The 13,305-nt window shown below is 35.7% G+C and overlaps 2 protein-coding genes across 7 annotated transcripts in view; one reads left to right on the top strand and one right to left on the bottom strand.

Annotated features, from left to right (window-relative positions):
• Positions 1–13,305, top strand: part of LOC143348575 (uncharacterized) — a 115,065-nt gene that overhangs the window by 66,020 nt on the left and 35,740 nt on the right. The window lies entirely within an intron of this gene.
• Npc1a (Niemann-Pick type C-1a) lies at positions 837–12,131 on the bottom strand. 6 transcript variants are annotated; one of them, XM_076778871.1, is made up of 20 exons: positions 10,942–12,130; positions 9,562–9,913; positions 9,185–9,477; positions 8,769–8,961; positions 7,996–8,127; positions 7,051–7,173; positions 6,757–6,974; positions 6,374–6,675; positions 6,097–6,294; positions 5,694–5,895; positions 5,312–5,609; positions 4,976–5,103; positions 4,636–4,893; positions 4,396–4,559; positions 4,205–4,317; positions 3,496–4,085; positions 3,235–3,423; positions 3,054–3,141; positions 2,099–2,190; positions 1,003–1,144 (listed from the first exon to the last, which is right to left on the bottom strand). In XM_076778871.1, exons 1-20 carry the CDS (start codon positions 11,053–11,055, stop codon positions 1,139–1,141), a joined length of 4,053 nt encoding a protein of 1,350 aa, XP_076634986.1. In that variant the 5' UTR covers positions 11,056–12,130; the 3' UTR covers positions 1,003–1,138. The 6 variants fall into 6 exon arrangements, with proteins under 6 accessions (XP_076634984.1, XP_076634983.1, XP_076634988.1 ...); XM_076778870.1 differs by having other exon boundaries at positions 1,006–1,144; positions 2,024–2,190; XM_076778869.1 differs by lacking the exon at positions 2,099–2,190 and having other exon boundaries at positions 837–1,144; positions 7,051–7,158; positions 10,942–12,131.

Consider the following 13,305-nt stretch of genomic DNA (forward strand, 5'->3'; position numbering starts at 1 on the left):
AATTTTGGCCTCTAGAATCCTCTAGTAAAATTTTTCCCAGGGGTAGTCGAACACCCTGTATAACCGATATCAGTGCCGCGTACTTGAACTAGTCGATCGTAAGTAGTATCGCGCTTACTCATGCTTTTTGTACAACGTAAATTTAAAATCATTTACATTTCTTTTATATTCTTTACCACGACTAAGGACGGTTAATACTCGTTTGGACAAAATTCCAAATTTACGTTATGCAATAACATCAATGTTACACTTCAAATAAATATGTCGAAATGGCAATGTTACATTTAAATTTTTCGTATTATATTAGATATAATTCTCACGATTAAACGATAACGTTTTTTTATATTACTGACACGTCATTTTATGACGCATAAATTATACTTTACCGATATCGGAAACTGAATGTACCTAGCGATGAAAAAAAAAAAAATGCACGCGCGTCGATAAAGCACGACAAAAATGCAGATAACATTTGCCGTTTGCTAAGCAACATACATTTACCCATTTCCCACTACAAAAAAAAAAATACCGGGAAAACGAACGAAATACTCGTTAGAACTAAATTATCATTTCTCGGTACTTTCAATCGTTTCGATCGATTATACCATCTTAAAAATTACGTGAATACAATCGTAAAGCTTCAACGGTAATGTTAAATTAAGAGGCTGTTCTTCCACAAATGAATATCCTAAATAAAACGCATTCTTATGATATTCGTAGCAATATTAATAATATAAGAAATTATTTTCTTCCTACTTACAAAACGATACACAGACATGAACTTCACACTGTTTACATCGAACTCGGCATTCCCCTGGTCGATTCGTTTAAACCTATTTTGCTTTTTTGAAAAAGAATTTTGTTTTGTCGAAGGTGGGAACAATGATGTGTAGTATTCGACAAGTTATTTTCAGTCTTTCTAAATACAAAATGTTCATGTATCATTCCGATAATTAATGCTAGAGGGTCACATATCGAGGCGTCATATCCGTGGAATTCACACTGGCGTAGGAAGTGGTTGGGTGCTGATTGTTGTCATTTTGGAGTAGAGGAGAGTCTGGCCCGCGTTCTTCACTCCTAAATTCGTTTCTAGCCCTGCTGGCACAGTGGCGGGCTTTTCTGCGCCCTCGGCGCGACATCACGCCTACAAATAGGAATAAAAGGCACGTCTTATTGTACGCGTTTGCGTTCATTTCGACTTTCATAGGCAAACTGTAAATTACCTATACATACAAGGTGCGTTAGTATTACTACGTACAGCCAAATCATAAAATGTGAATAATATAACTAAAAGTGCTTAAAGAGAACAAACAATACAGATGACACGTTAAAAAAAGGAAAAGGATGCGAATTAATTCTATCAGTGCTGGCACAACATTTTTCCATATCCCTTTTTCGACTCTATAAATAGCAATAAATATATACAATACATAGATAGCTTCGTCATTTACATTTACACAATTATGTACATGAAAATAGAATTGGCGACAAGCTAATACACGATACTCGACTAACCACAAGAGCACGCACGGAAACCACAAAATAGAAAGAAAAAAAATTCACGGCCATTTTACTAACATGTTGAAACAACGAAGGAAGAAATACGAAAATAATGTTAACAAAGAAACGTGTTTTTACGAAAATGAATATTCCATCCCACACTCATCACAAACGCACATACAGCAGCTCCATTGTAATGTGCAAGTTTTACGTTCAAAGTGGTACAAAAAGCTAGTATGGAAGAAAGCTGAAAAGACTGTTTATAAATACAGATACCTGTACTAAAGTTCAGTAAATGTGACGTAAGGAAGTTCCACCGGGTGTACATCGAAAGTATTTACAACGCTCGTGTAAATTACAGACTAGGTACTTTGATCGATCGACTTCGATCCGATTCTTATCGTGTCAAGCAATGTCAAATGTTGAAAAGCAAAGGTAGTAAAAGTATAATTGTCACAAACCACGAAACAAAAAAGAGAGAGAGAGAAAGAGAGTGTGTAGAAAATGTGGACATCCTGCGTACCTATCTTTCGTATTCAAGCACTCTGAATGTAGGTGTGCTTGTCGTGGGTGTGGGAGGGGAATTGTATTTGCTTACACGATGATTCAAGGAAGTCTCCTGTACGTTGTCCAGATTTCCCTGTATCGTTCTCTTGTGATTCGCCAGTTTCTCTCTGTTCATTGGTGTGCCTAAAACCACGACGAGTCGTGACGAAATTCGTTTAATTTGTTACTGCAGTCTGTTTGTCTTGTACCCTTTTAAAAACAAAATTATACTTCGTCCAGTAATACGCAATACCCGGTTAAACAAAACTACGCGACTGTGACAAAATTTTATTGAAAAGATTCAACAAATGATTAAAATTCCGATGACAGATCTTCCACTAAAACGAAAGTGTTGCGAATTTTTAAGCAATTCTTTCATTAAAGAATTATAATTATTATAGATGAATGATAACTTGTATAACTTTTATTATACATATCTGTATCTATTCACAAACACGTTACTTTCTGTATTCGGATGTAAAGTCTTACTGATTGAAGTATATTATAAGAAGGCGATTACAATTTCAAATTTATGCGATGGTACAAAAACAAAAGCAAGTACACACATTACATTAACATCGAAAGACAAGTGATTTAATGTTTTGCCTGCAAAATACAACTATCTTGCACGTTAATTAGATGTTACGATATACAGGGATATGAAAATCAAATTCATTTATTACAGTAAAATCTCGATTAAACATAATGCAAACCGTTTTCACATTAAAAACTACGAAACAGTGTATTGTACATACGATTCCATTGTTCAACTTTAAAATAATACGGAGAAGAACCGAATGATATACTTAGAAATGTTCCGACATAAAACTGTAGAGTTTCTGTCCGTTACATCAAGAGTTTACTATGTCATATTGCTCAAGAATAAGTAGTGTTTATTAAATAAATAAATCGATAAAATCACAGATTAATAGAGTATGATTTGCGTAAGGGTCTACCATTTACGAAGTTCGTGTAAGAAAATATAAATTATGAAGGAAAATTCTTACCTATGTAACTGAGTAATACTGGCAAGAATATTAAGCCATGCGCCGCCCCGAACAGTACGATACCTAGATACATTCTGAAGTAGAATACCTGAAAGTGCGTTCGCCATGAGCAACTTAGGAAAACAATAAAAGAAAAATATGTATATGAACGTGAGTGCAGAAAAATTTGATTAAAAGGTACCTGAAAGATCTGACTTTTTGCAAAGCCAAGTACTATGATCCCACCGAACTTTGTAAGCGTGATACCGCTAAAAATGGAACTCCCCATGTTCGTCAGTGCATCAGAAACCCGTTCGACTCTCGTCGCCTTTACCGATACTGAGAAGGAATGTACCAGATGGCTACAAAATTCCACGGCAATTCCCACGGCCTGTGTATAAACAACAATTATTAATTCTGTCGATATTTCACGCTGAAAATATTTGGGTTTTCATCTACTTACCATGACAAGATTGACCAAAGACACTGCGTTTAGCGTGATATGCCACCAATACATTAAACCACCAATGTTGACGACGATCATCGTGATAGTTATTATAACGACAACAGAAGAAAATATATCCAGGCCCATCAAGAAGAAGGTCACCACAAATATGGCGAACAACGATATCCCTATGCTATACAACGTGTCAGGCCACATCGTTAAGTACTGCTCGTAAAAGACATAGAACACGCTGTACGGGAATACTTCGACAGTTGTAGAAGTGTCACCCATGTTTCTTAAGTTGGTATTGATCATATGTGTCAAGTTTGCCGACACGGTCCTTGCCGCTCTCATAGATTCGTAATAATCGGCGGAAGATTTCAGAATGGTGTGATAAGCCATGAAGTAGGATGCTCCAACTTTCGAGAGCTCTGTCTTTGAATCGGTAACGTAATTCACACCGTGGCCGTAAGCTGCATGGCCTGCTTTGGCACACGTATCATCGGGATTGTCTTGCAAGAAAAACGACACGTATCTCTCGAAATCTACTGGCGATGGCCGACCGTGGTTTCTGGTAATATTACACTTAGCACAACGGGACGAATACTCTGAAAACAATTAATGATAGAAGCAGCTTAATTAATTTATTTAGTTAAATGTCGAAACATCGCGGTAATTTAATTCGTAAAGTATGGTAAACTGTTATCGCGAAAATACATGTTTGTACCTGAATGTGGACAGAAGGAACTGTTTCCGACGAAGTATTTACAGCAAGTAGATAACTCGGTCCAATCTATGTAATCGTCCAACCACGATGACGCAGGTTTCGCGATGTATGTCCTAAATAAAAACTAACATTAGCCCAAATACTTTTTGTACAATTCAATGGAACTGAAAATGCATTAACATTTTCGTTACCTGTTCGATTGTTTCGATGCTATGAATATTTGAGTAGATACTGAGTCGCTATTACAATACTGACCGCCGCATACAAGATTTTGGGCATTTGTGTCAGAGTAATTTAGGCCGTCTTTCACAACAAAGTACATTGGTGGCCCAATTGATAAATATCTATTTAAAAACTACAAAAAAAAAAGTATAGATCGTTAGGATCAGTCATTCATTTGTACTTTCTGTCGATAAAATATCGATACTCACTTTAAAGTATTTTAAAACAAAACTATCTTCAGGCATGGAAAGTTCTTGATCCAAGCCAATTTCGATATGAGGAACAACGGCTATGCTCGAGCAGAGCCATCCGAAAAAGACTAGCATAACAAATGCGCGTGTCCATTTTTTTAGTAACAATGGAACATATGCAACTTTAAAGATTTTGTACAAAATTCCGTTCACTATCTCCTCCCCGCTATCTTTCTTTGAACCATGAACGAAGCAACACACGTCGAGTCTATTGTTCTAAAATTACACACAATCGATCACAATAAGGAAATTCGTTTTACAGAATAATACGTTTAATTTTATTCGTTAAACTACTCACTGCTTGTCGAACAGTGTCCAACGCAAGTAAGCTAACGAAACACGTTACTTGCAGTAGAAAGTCTACTAATAGAGCCATACCGGCGTAAAGAGCAAAAGCTCTGACTGCTGGCATGTCGGATAACCCACCTACGGAGGCAAAGCATTTTCGAAAGTCAATAATAGCTACTCTTCGATTCATTTTTCACGATTGTATTTATTTAAAAATAAAATACAAATATAATCAATGCAAACATATGATTACTTGGAATAATAAACGTTCGAAACATTTATTATTACAAGTATGTTTGTACTAATTATTCTCGTGTCTAATTTCATATATTAATTCGTCACATACCAAGGAAAAAGCAACAACTTTCTGATACGCTGGTCAGCAGCATGCTCGGTCCCACTTGGCCAAGGGTACGACCGATATGCTCTGGTATTGACTCGTTTGGTCTGCGACCTTCTCTTTGATGAGTTTGGACCAGAATGAAAATATTGTCTACTCCGACGGCGAGGACGAGGAACGGTATGACTTCAATAATAATGAGTGTGGCGGGAACACCAATGAAACCGAACAAACCGACGGAACAAACGACAGAAGCCAGCACTATGAGCACACCGCCAAGACCGAGGGTAATTTTAGAGTCGATCTAAAATTTAAGTCGAAATGTAAACGTAAAATACACACTAGACGAAGAGAAAGAAGATAGGCTCGTGCTTGCCGCGATCCTTACCAAAAGTCGACTACAAGTCTTGATCTGTCCTAGAGAGATCGCAATATATGCGAACATAATAACGTATGACACTAGGATAGTCAGAACGTCTGACTGTGATTCGCGATTCAATTCGTCCTCTATCGATCTTTCCGAAGTAAACGCAACATCCATAAACGCTGGCTTTTTCGTCGCTGTCCAATTTTTCATAAATTCGATGTAACTAACGCCAAAAAAGTATCGAAGTAAAGATCCATTCTTTGATAAAAGTAAAATAAACAATTTTAAGTAAACTTATCGAAGACACGAACGTGTTCTTCAAGTTCCACGACAGAATTCTGATAGTACGATCATATCGCCAGTAATATTGTCTTTAAAAACTATTTCTTCTAATTTTTTAATGAACTGCATATCTTACACTTACCTCTGTTCCCACTCCATTGCTGGATGAAGTTTGGATTTATCATGATAATTGTTCACTAGTATAGTTAAAATTATTGCCGTGGCTTTTTCATACGAAGGATTATGCAGATCCTGCCCTGGCTTTAAGAATCCTCCGACTGCGATTGCTGGTTCTACCGGCCCACCGTAAGGAGCAAGACAATCGGGATTGAACGCGTTCCTATAAACAATAAATACGATAAGGATTGTATTCCCATAAAACTTTACAAAATCTCTTTGAGCGTAATCGAGTTGCTTACTGTGAACAGACTCTGAAGTGGTCTAAATAATTTAGCGTGTAATTATCTTCATCGGTGGTTGCATTAAAATTCTCTACACTATCTTGCCAATAACCCCAAACACTTTGAATAACACATTGCGAAACTGTTGGTGGTCCAGTGAAGGGACTAGTCAATGGGGCGAAACATATATTTGCCAAGGTATAATTGTTTGGGGTGACTATTTGTTTAATTCCTTCTTGCAGTTGATAGATAGTCAGTAAGAAACTGTTGTTAAATACGGGACCAAATATTATTGGACCATCGGATGTATTGTGTACGACCTGAGAGAAGTTTCCATGATTTCACGAATGTTACGTACTTTCAAATAATAGTAGTTCTATTCTGTAGTTGATCAAACTTACATTCGGCATATCGACTGATGTTATAATAATCTGTTCGGTTCTATAAAATGGTTCGAAGTGTTCGTCGAAATATGCTCTCTCGACACGTGATCGCGATTGTGGAGCTGCCCACAATTCAACCGGATCCGTGGTTACGTGTATATATTTTATTCCATGTCCCAAAGTAACGATGAATAAGAAACCAACGAACAGTACGAACCACGGCCGTGAAGCGCATGCTAAGAGAAATTTGAAACTTGAGATAAAGTAAAACTGCAGCATCGTGTAATATTATCTGGAATGGTATTTCCATACCTGTGCCCCACCAACAGAAGAATTCTGCCAATAATTTATCAGTGCCCGCGCCCAATCTTTCGATAAAGGTCGACTGTTGCTCGTCGTCAAAGCCGCTCGGCAAATCATCTGCAGATATCACACCTATAAAAGTTTCTGTGTTATGAACAGTGGAATAATGTATGCATGACCAAAAGGGTGCTGCAGTAAATGAAATAAATTGTAGAAGTTGTGCTGTAAACAAGTACATAAAGCATCTATACATTAACATTGTATAAAAGAGCATAGTTTAAAAAATCGTCTTACACTAAAGAGCTGCAACAAAAATGTCAAAATAGCATATAAAAATTTTATAACAAAGTTTTATAACAACAATTACGTTTTTACGAGTTTACGAGCACTAAGATTATGTTTGCTTACTGATACGGTAAAGCTTTTAAAAAAAGAAGTAAAATATGCTTCATAGTAATCACAGAAATTTGCGTACTCCCATAAAAAAATGTAGAATATTAGAAGCGCAAAATAAAAAATCAGTTGATTATAAAGGAACAAAAATGAACCTAAACTTTTCTGCATATATTTTTAGAATGGATATTAATCATGAAAACATATAAGTTTTTGATAAGTACCACGTATACTTCAAACGAAGTATCGATGATAGTTTACAACAATAACTTAATGTATCCCTGATACATTTTCTAAATAAATTTCTTGCATTTCCTTTTAAGATATGTTCACATAATATATTGTAAACATTCTAAGCGTGTTAATTTCTGAAAATTCAGGAGATCGCATAATGATAATGTACAAATTATTTCACATGCGAGAAATAATACTTAGTTTGGGTAAGCGATCAAGCACAGATAATAAGGGTAATTGAGCACAAGAAAATACAATGATACGAAAATAGTAATCAAAGGACAAGCACAAGTCCACATATTGAAGATACACTTGGTAGAAACCTACTGGAACGCTTAGATTGAAGTGGGCTGTCTTCTTGGTCCGCGGCGAGAGCAATACGAGCACCATCTCCTGGGTGGTGTAACCCTGCGGCTAGGCGTCTACCCACCTGCCTTCCTACCTCTTCCCCTCGTGCGACTATACATATATATGCACACCATACATACAAATTGATGATTCTAAATTAAATCTGTTTCATCTTATATGTATAATTACATCCGTGATTTAGAACAGGAAAGTATGCACATTAAAATGTTCAATTGTATTTGGAATCACTACTGAAACACACTTATTTGTTATTGAAATAATTACTTGTAACTGGAACAATGTTAATTTCGTGATAACTTTTATAATCCTACATGATTATTACACAGCGATAATGTGTCATTAATTAAAAGAACAGAAGAATAAACACAAACGTTTATCAAACCAGATATGGTGCAGGATTTATAAAATTAATTTTTAAACCACAACCAAGAAACAAGAGTATAAAAATAACACAATCGTAAAAACCATACTGCACCCATAAAAATAGATCAATTGTATAGATTAGAGATCAGAGTAACTTGCATGAACAGTGTCTGTCATCTTTAAAATCATGTAAATAATAATTACAGAGAAAATTAGTCACCGATGTAAGGTAAAAAAAGATTATGTAACTTATTGTAGAATAAAATATTACGCAGTTTTGGGGAGAAAAGGACGCGTCGCGCTCTGCAACTTTTGCGATACAGTTTCTTTTGAATAAATATTCTCAAATAGTAATTCAAGTTTCTTACCAATTTGTTGCCTATTACTGAAGCACACTATCGATAAGAGGAAGAGGGTAGAACCACCCACAAAAATAATTGTCATAGTCACTGCATAGCCATCGTAGCCGAAAATGGTAAAGGCTTCTGGCAGTGGGGGCAGTGGTGGTGGAACTGGACAACTGGCTTCGCAATCTACACAACTGCAGGCTGGTGTGTTTTTCTGTATTATTTGAAAATAAGAAAAAGTTGAATTACTTTGTTTGTACTTTTGTTTCGACTAATTACGATTAGTTTGCACCGGCAATTAACATATACGTATGAAGAAAATCGTACAATGACCGACTCGCTTAAATATAATTGTGACTTATTAGCATTTTAAATAAGACTTGTGAATCTATTTAGAGAACAAGTATTATATATTTATATGCATGTTAAATACTTACGTTCAATGCTTTATTACAAGGAGTAACTGTAGGATTCATAGGTGTAAATGAACCAACAGGCAGATCAGTGTTTTTATATGTAATTTGGAACGGTACATAATTGTTATTTGCTGCATCACCCATATAATGGAACCATTTTAATGGAGTACATCTACTCGCACCCCATTCTCCACACATTATGTCCATTGCTAATTGTCCAGTACTAGGTACTGATACTTTATTGCAGGAATTAAATGTACCCTCCAGATACTTATTTGTTATATAAACATCTATTTTATTAATATACTCAACATCTGAAAAACGAACAAGTAAGATTAATTTGATGTAAATAGACGAAAAACGGAAAAGTATACAAATTAATTAACAAATCAAATTACCTCCATCTTTTTGTATCTCTGTAACATTAATGAATTTGTTTTGTTCCGTACTACACGTAAATTCACAGAAATGCTTTACTAAATTGTCTAAGCAACTAGGGCATCTGCTTATAAAATTGGCTGCCAATTTAACATTCGCATCCATTGTTGTTAATTGTTTTGTATCGCAACAAGTTGCAATTCCATTTCCAGAATCTTTAAATAAATGAGGACAATTTTTAGCAAGTAATTCTTGCCCTTTCAAGTCCAATGGCTTAGGTGGCCCATTATAAGGACAATTCTTTTTATGCATGAGTGGATCTGTGTAACATTCTCCATACCAAATGCATTGTCCATCTCCTGCTGCTGAAACCTATTATTAAACAATAAAGGATTTTCTTTAGATTAAATTTAATCAAAACTCAGAAATATTTCAAAACATATTTATAATTATATAATATGTTGTAAATGTAATTGGGTGTTAAAAAATATTTACATTGTTGTATTAATTATACAATATTCAAAACTATACTGAATGACTATCCTATATTAGAACAGTAATGAAATACAAAGGATGTGATATGTCTTCCCACTGAATCACTCGATAAGGGGTAGGTAGATTAAATGAAATTATTGCTATAAATTAAGTTACTCAACTTTGACTTTGAGAAGAGTAAAAAGGATGAAAGGTATTTATCATATTTGTTACATTGAATTTTGAACTGATTGTTTACTTTTGAGCTTGTTTACTCGCTAAATATTTTATGATAAATATTACAATATAAATAAAAATATTTAAACTGGTTGTATCTTGAATGAAAACAACAATACGTGTCTCATTTTGCAATCAATTATTTTTCATTTATATATTATTGATTTTCTAATTTTTTTCGACAATTACATAATTTTTTGGGGTTCCTACAAGGATTTAATACTTTTACGTTCTTCCGACGATCAATGTAAACAAAAAAAGCTTGACGTCAGTTCAAGAACTTACATATACATATACATATACATTGTACGTAAAATAGTCGAGAAAGTATTCGCATGTTCTTTTTTATCAGAAATCAACGTCAATGAATGTCTAAAGAAATTCCCATGGACCTCGCCCCGACAAAGTGAGCTTAAATAGAAGTCACGTCGGTTAATCTGTCCCTTTAATGGATAAGGCAAAGGTATAATTAAATTTAATAGAGTTCTGTGCTCCGCACAACGTCGGTGTCGAAGGCGATAGGCTTTCACGAGGATCGGCCGACGTGACGTCACACGCGAACATTTGACGAATCCTGGGTGTGGTGTGTGTGTGTGTGTGAGTGTGTGCTGCGTGCATGTGTATGTTAAATCAGTACAACTATATAGATATCTCATAAGAACTATAAATAATGCGAAGAAATTACTTACCGCGCCTATAAGGCACCAAACACCTAACACAAATATCATCACGTTTACACACGACATTCTAATGCCTGTCAAAGTTCGACTGTGACCTCGAGAAAACACATCAAGCCAATGCATAACGCGTTACACGAGTAACTGAAATCGACCGATTCTTCTTTTCCGCCGTAGTTCTATGCTATTGCAAAGAATTGTTGTAGTTATTCATCGCATCCACACATTCACAAAAGAGACGTGAAACGATACACGACCATGTTTCACTGAATAACTAACGCGACTAACATATCCCGCTGTAAGCAATGCACAGTTCGACGGCGACACCACTAATCAGAGCCGACGCATCGAATATGATTCAGCGTCACTCGGCTATTTTCGGCTCCGCTCGGGTTTCCTTCGTCCTCATGGCTAACAATGAGCGTTCAAATTTGTGTCTTCGAAAAGATTCGAAACTGTGAAGCCTCGAATCACCTCGACATTCATCGATACCAAATATTGAACGTCTTCTAATGTCGCTGCTGCTTCAAAATTCGTGATAAACTATCGCGTGTTTGTGACAGTTCGTTTTTAAAATTCACAGCTTTCCTTCGATATTTTGTCTGAATAATATTGTTCGAATCAAAGCACACAAGACTTCAGATTCCGACACCTAATAATGCCCAAATTGTTCTTGATTGCATTACTACTCATAATGTAATATTTCACCGGAAATCCATAATTCATTCTTCATTTTCAGAGTCGTCGACCGTATACATCGATTTACTTTGCAATGATTCACGTATTCGATAGGAAGATTCACCAATGTCGTTATGAATAATGTAACCAACGGACAGACATTATGTCGCTGGTAGAATCGATATCATTGATCAAGAACGTTAATCATTATCATTTTTGTTATGTCACGTTTCGTTGTATGCACAGTTAATACCCAATTCGAAATCTTTAAAACGTGTGTCTGTTATCTGATTCAAGTCTGATTCATTGTTAGCGTAACGCAGGTAATTGTCTCGGCTAAATGAGATTAATTGTGTGTACGAAATCACTTAATGTAAACAATTATTACTGTCCGATGACTTTCATTTCTCTTCGTTTGCTGTTTACCAAATCGAGAAACGTCGAGGTGGTATTGATACATTCACGTAGAATAAACGTTAACGACTACCTGTACTTGACAGAATTGCGACTTATGTAATTCGTACATACCTACATGCGTATATAACCACCATCGGTTTCGTACGCAATAACTTTACGATAGGACAGGACACCTAGCGACCAACTCCAGAAAGTTGTCCCTCGCACGGATCGATTCATAATATATTAGTCTCCTTGATGCATTAGGATTCGAATGTATTCCAACCTTGGAAGCAGACTTCACTAATCTCTATCGTTAATCTTTACTTGCGCTGACAGGGGAAATGTTCTAGAACGTTAATCGGTCGGTGTCACCGATTTTCATCCATTAGAAAGTACCGATGTTTGTCCGATAAACCGAAGTCAAACTCTCCTGGACACAGTTCCTATTTATAGTCAGATGACAATCTAAATTTTATTCCATCTTACGATCTAACCGGTGGCACAATATCCCCCTGAAATTATCGAAGACCCTTGGCTAATATCCATAAGACAAATAAATAAACACAATCCCGGGGTAGAAAAACATTGGAGTCTAAGATCGTTGAATTGTTGGGTCATACGAGTTGCAATGTGGGTCACGGTCAAGTAGTTGGCTATACAGGGTGTTTCATTTATTTCAACTACCTTAATATTTTGTTTTTTTTTTAAGGTTATGTAAATGTTATAATTGTTGACTCCTTTCCAAGGTTATCCCCCCCTCCACCTCAGATTACAATCATCGATATTGTTCTAATTCTAACCGCATGTTTTTATTCTCGTGGTAAAAAAAAAATTGCATAGTAATTAATAAACATTTACACGATCACATAAAGTAATAAGTAATATGTAGGAATATAAAAATATATTCGAACGAATAGGATATTTAATCTTTGTATAAATTCAGGTACGTTTTCACGTGAGTAAAACGCTGTTGCTCGTCGATAACAGCAATACTTATCCGATTACACAAATTCTTAGAATGATTCTAGACTGTTCGCCGAAACGCTGACACTGCATTCCGTGTTTAGAAGATAAAGTGTTTCCAACGGTTGAATGAAAAGTAGAAAGTTTCTGGCGAACGTCAGAAGTCTGCATCTTAAAAATATTGCAGCACAGAATCAGTGCCATTGACGGTCCATTTTTGAGCTCCTGACTACAATTTAAAGAAAATATACCTAGAATAGTTATTATTCGTGAACAATTATAGTAAAAGTTGTAAAATCTATACAAAATAAATATCCGCGACACAATTTACTTGTT

This window comes from Colletes latitarsis, chromosome 11, assembly GCF_051014445.1.
Source record: "Colletes latitarsis isolate SP2378_abdomen chromosome 11, iyColLati1, whole genome shotgun sequence".
Lineage (NCBI taxonomy): Eukaryota > Metazoa > Arthropoda > Insecta > Hymenoptera > Colletidae > Colletes > Colletes latitarsis.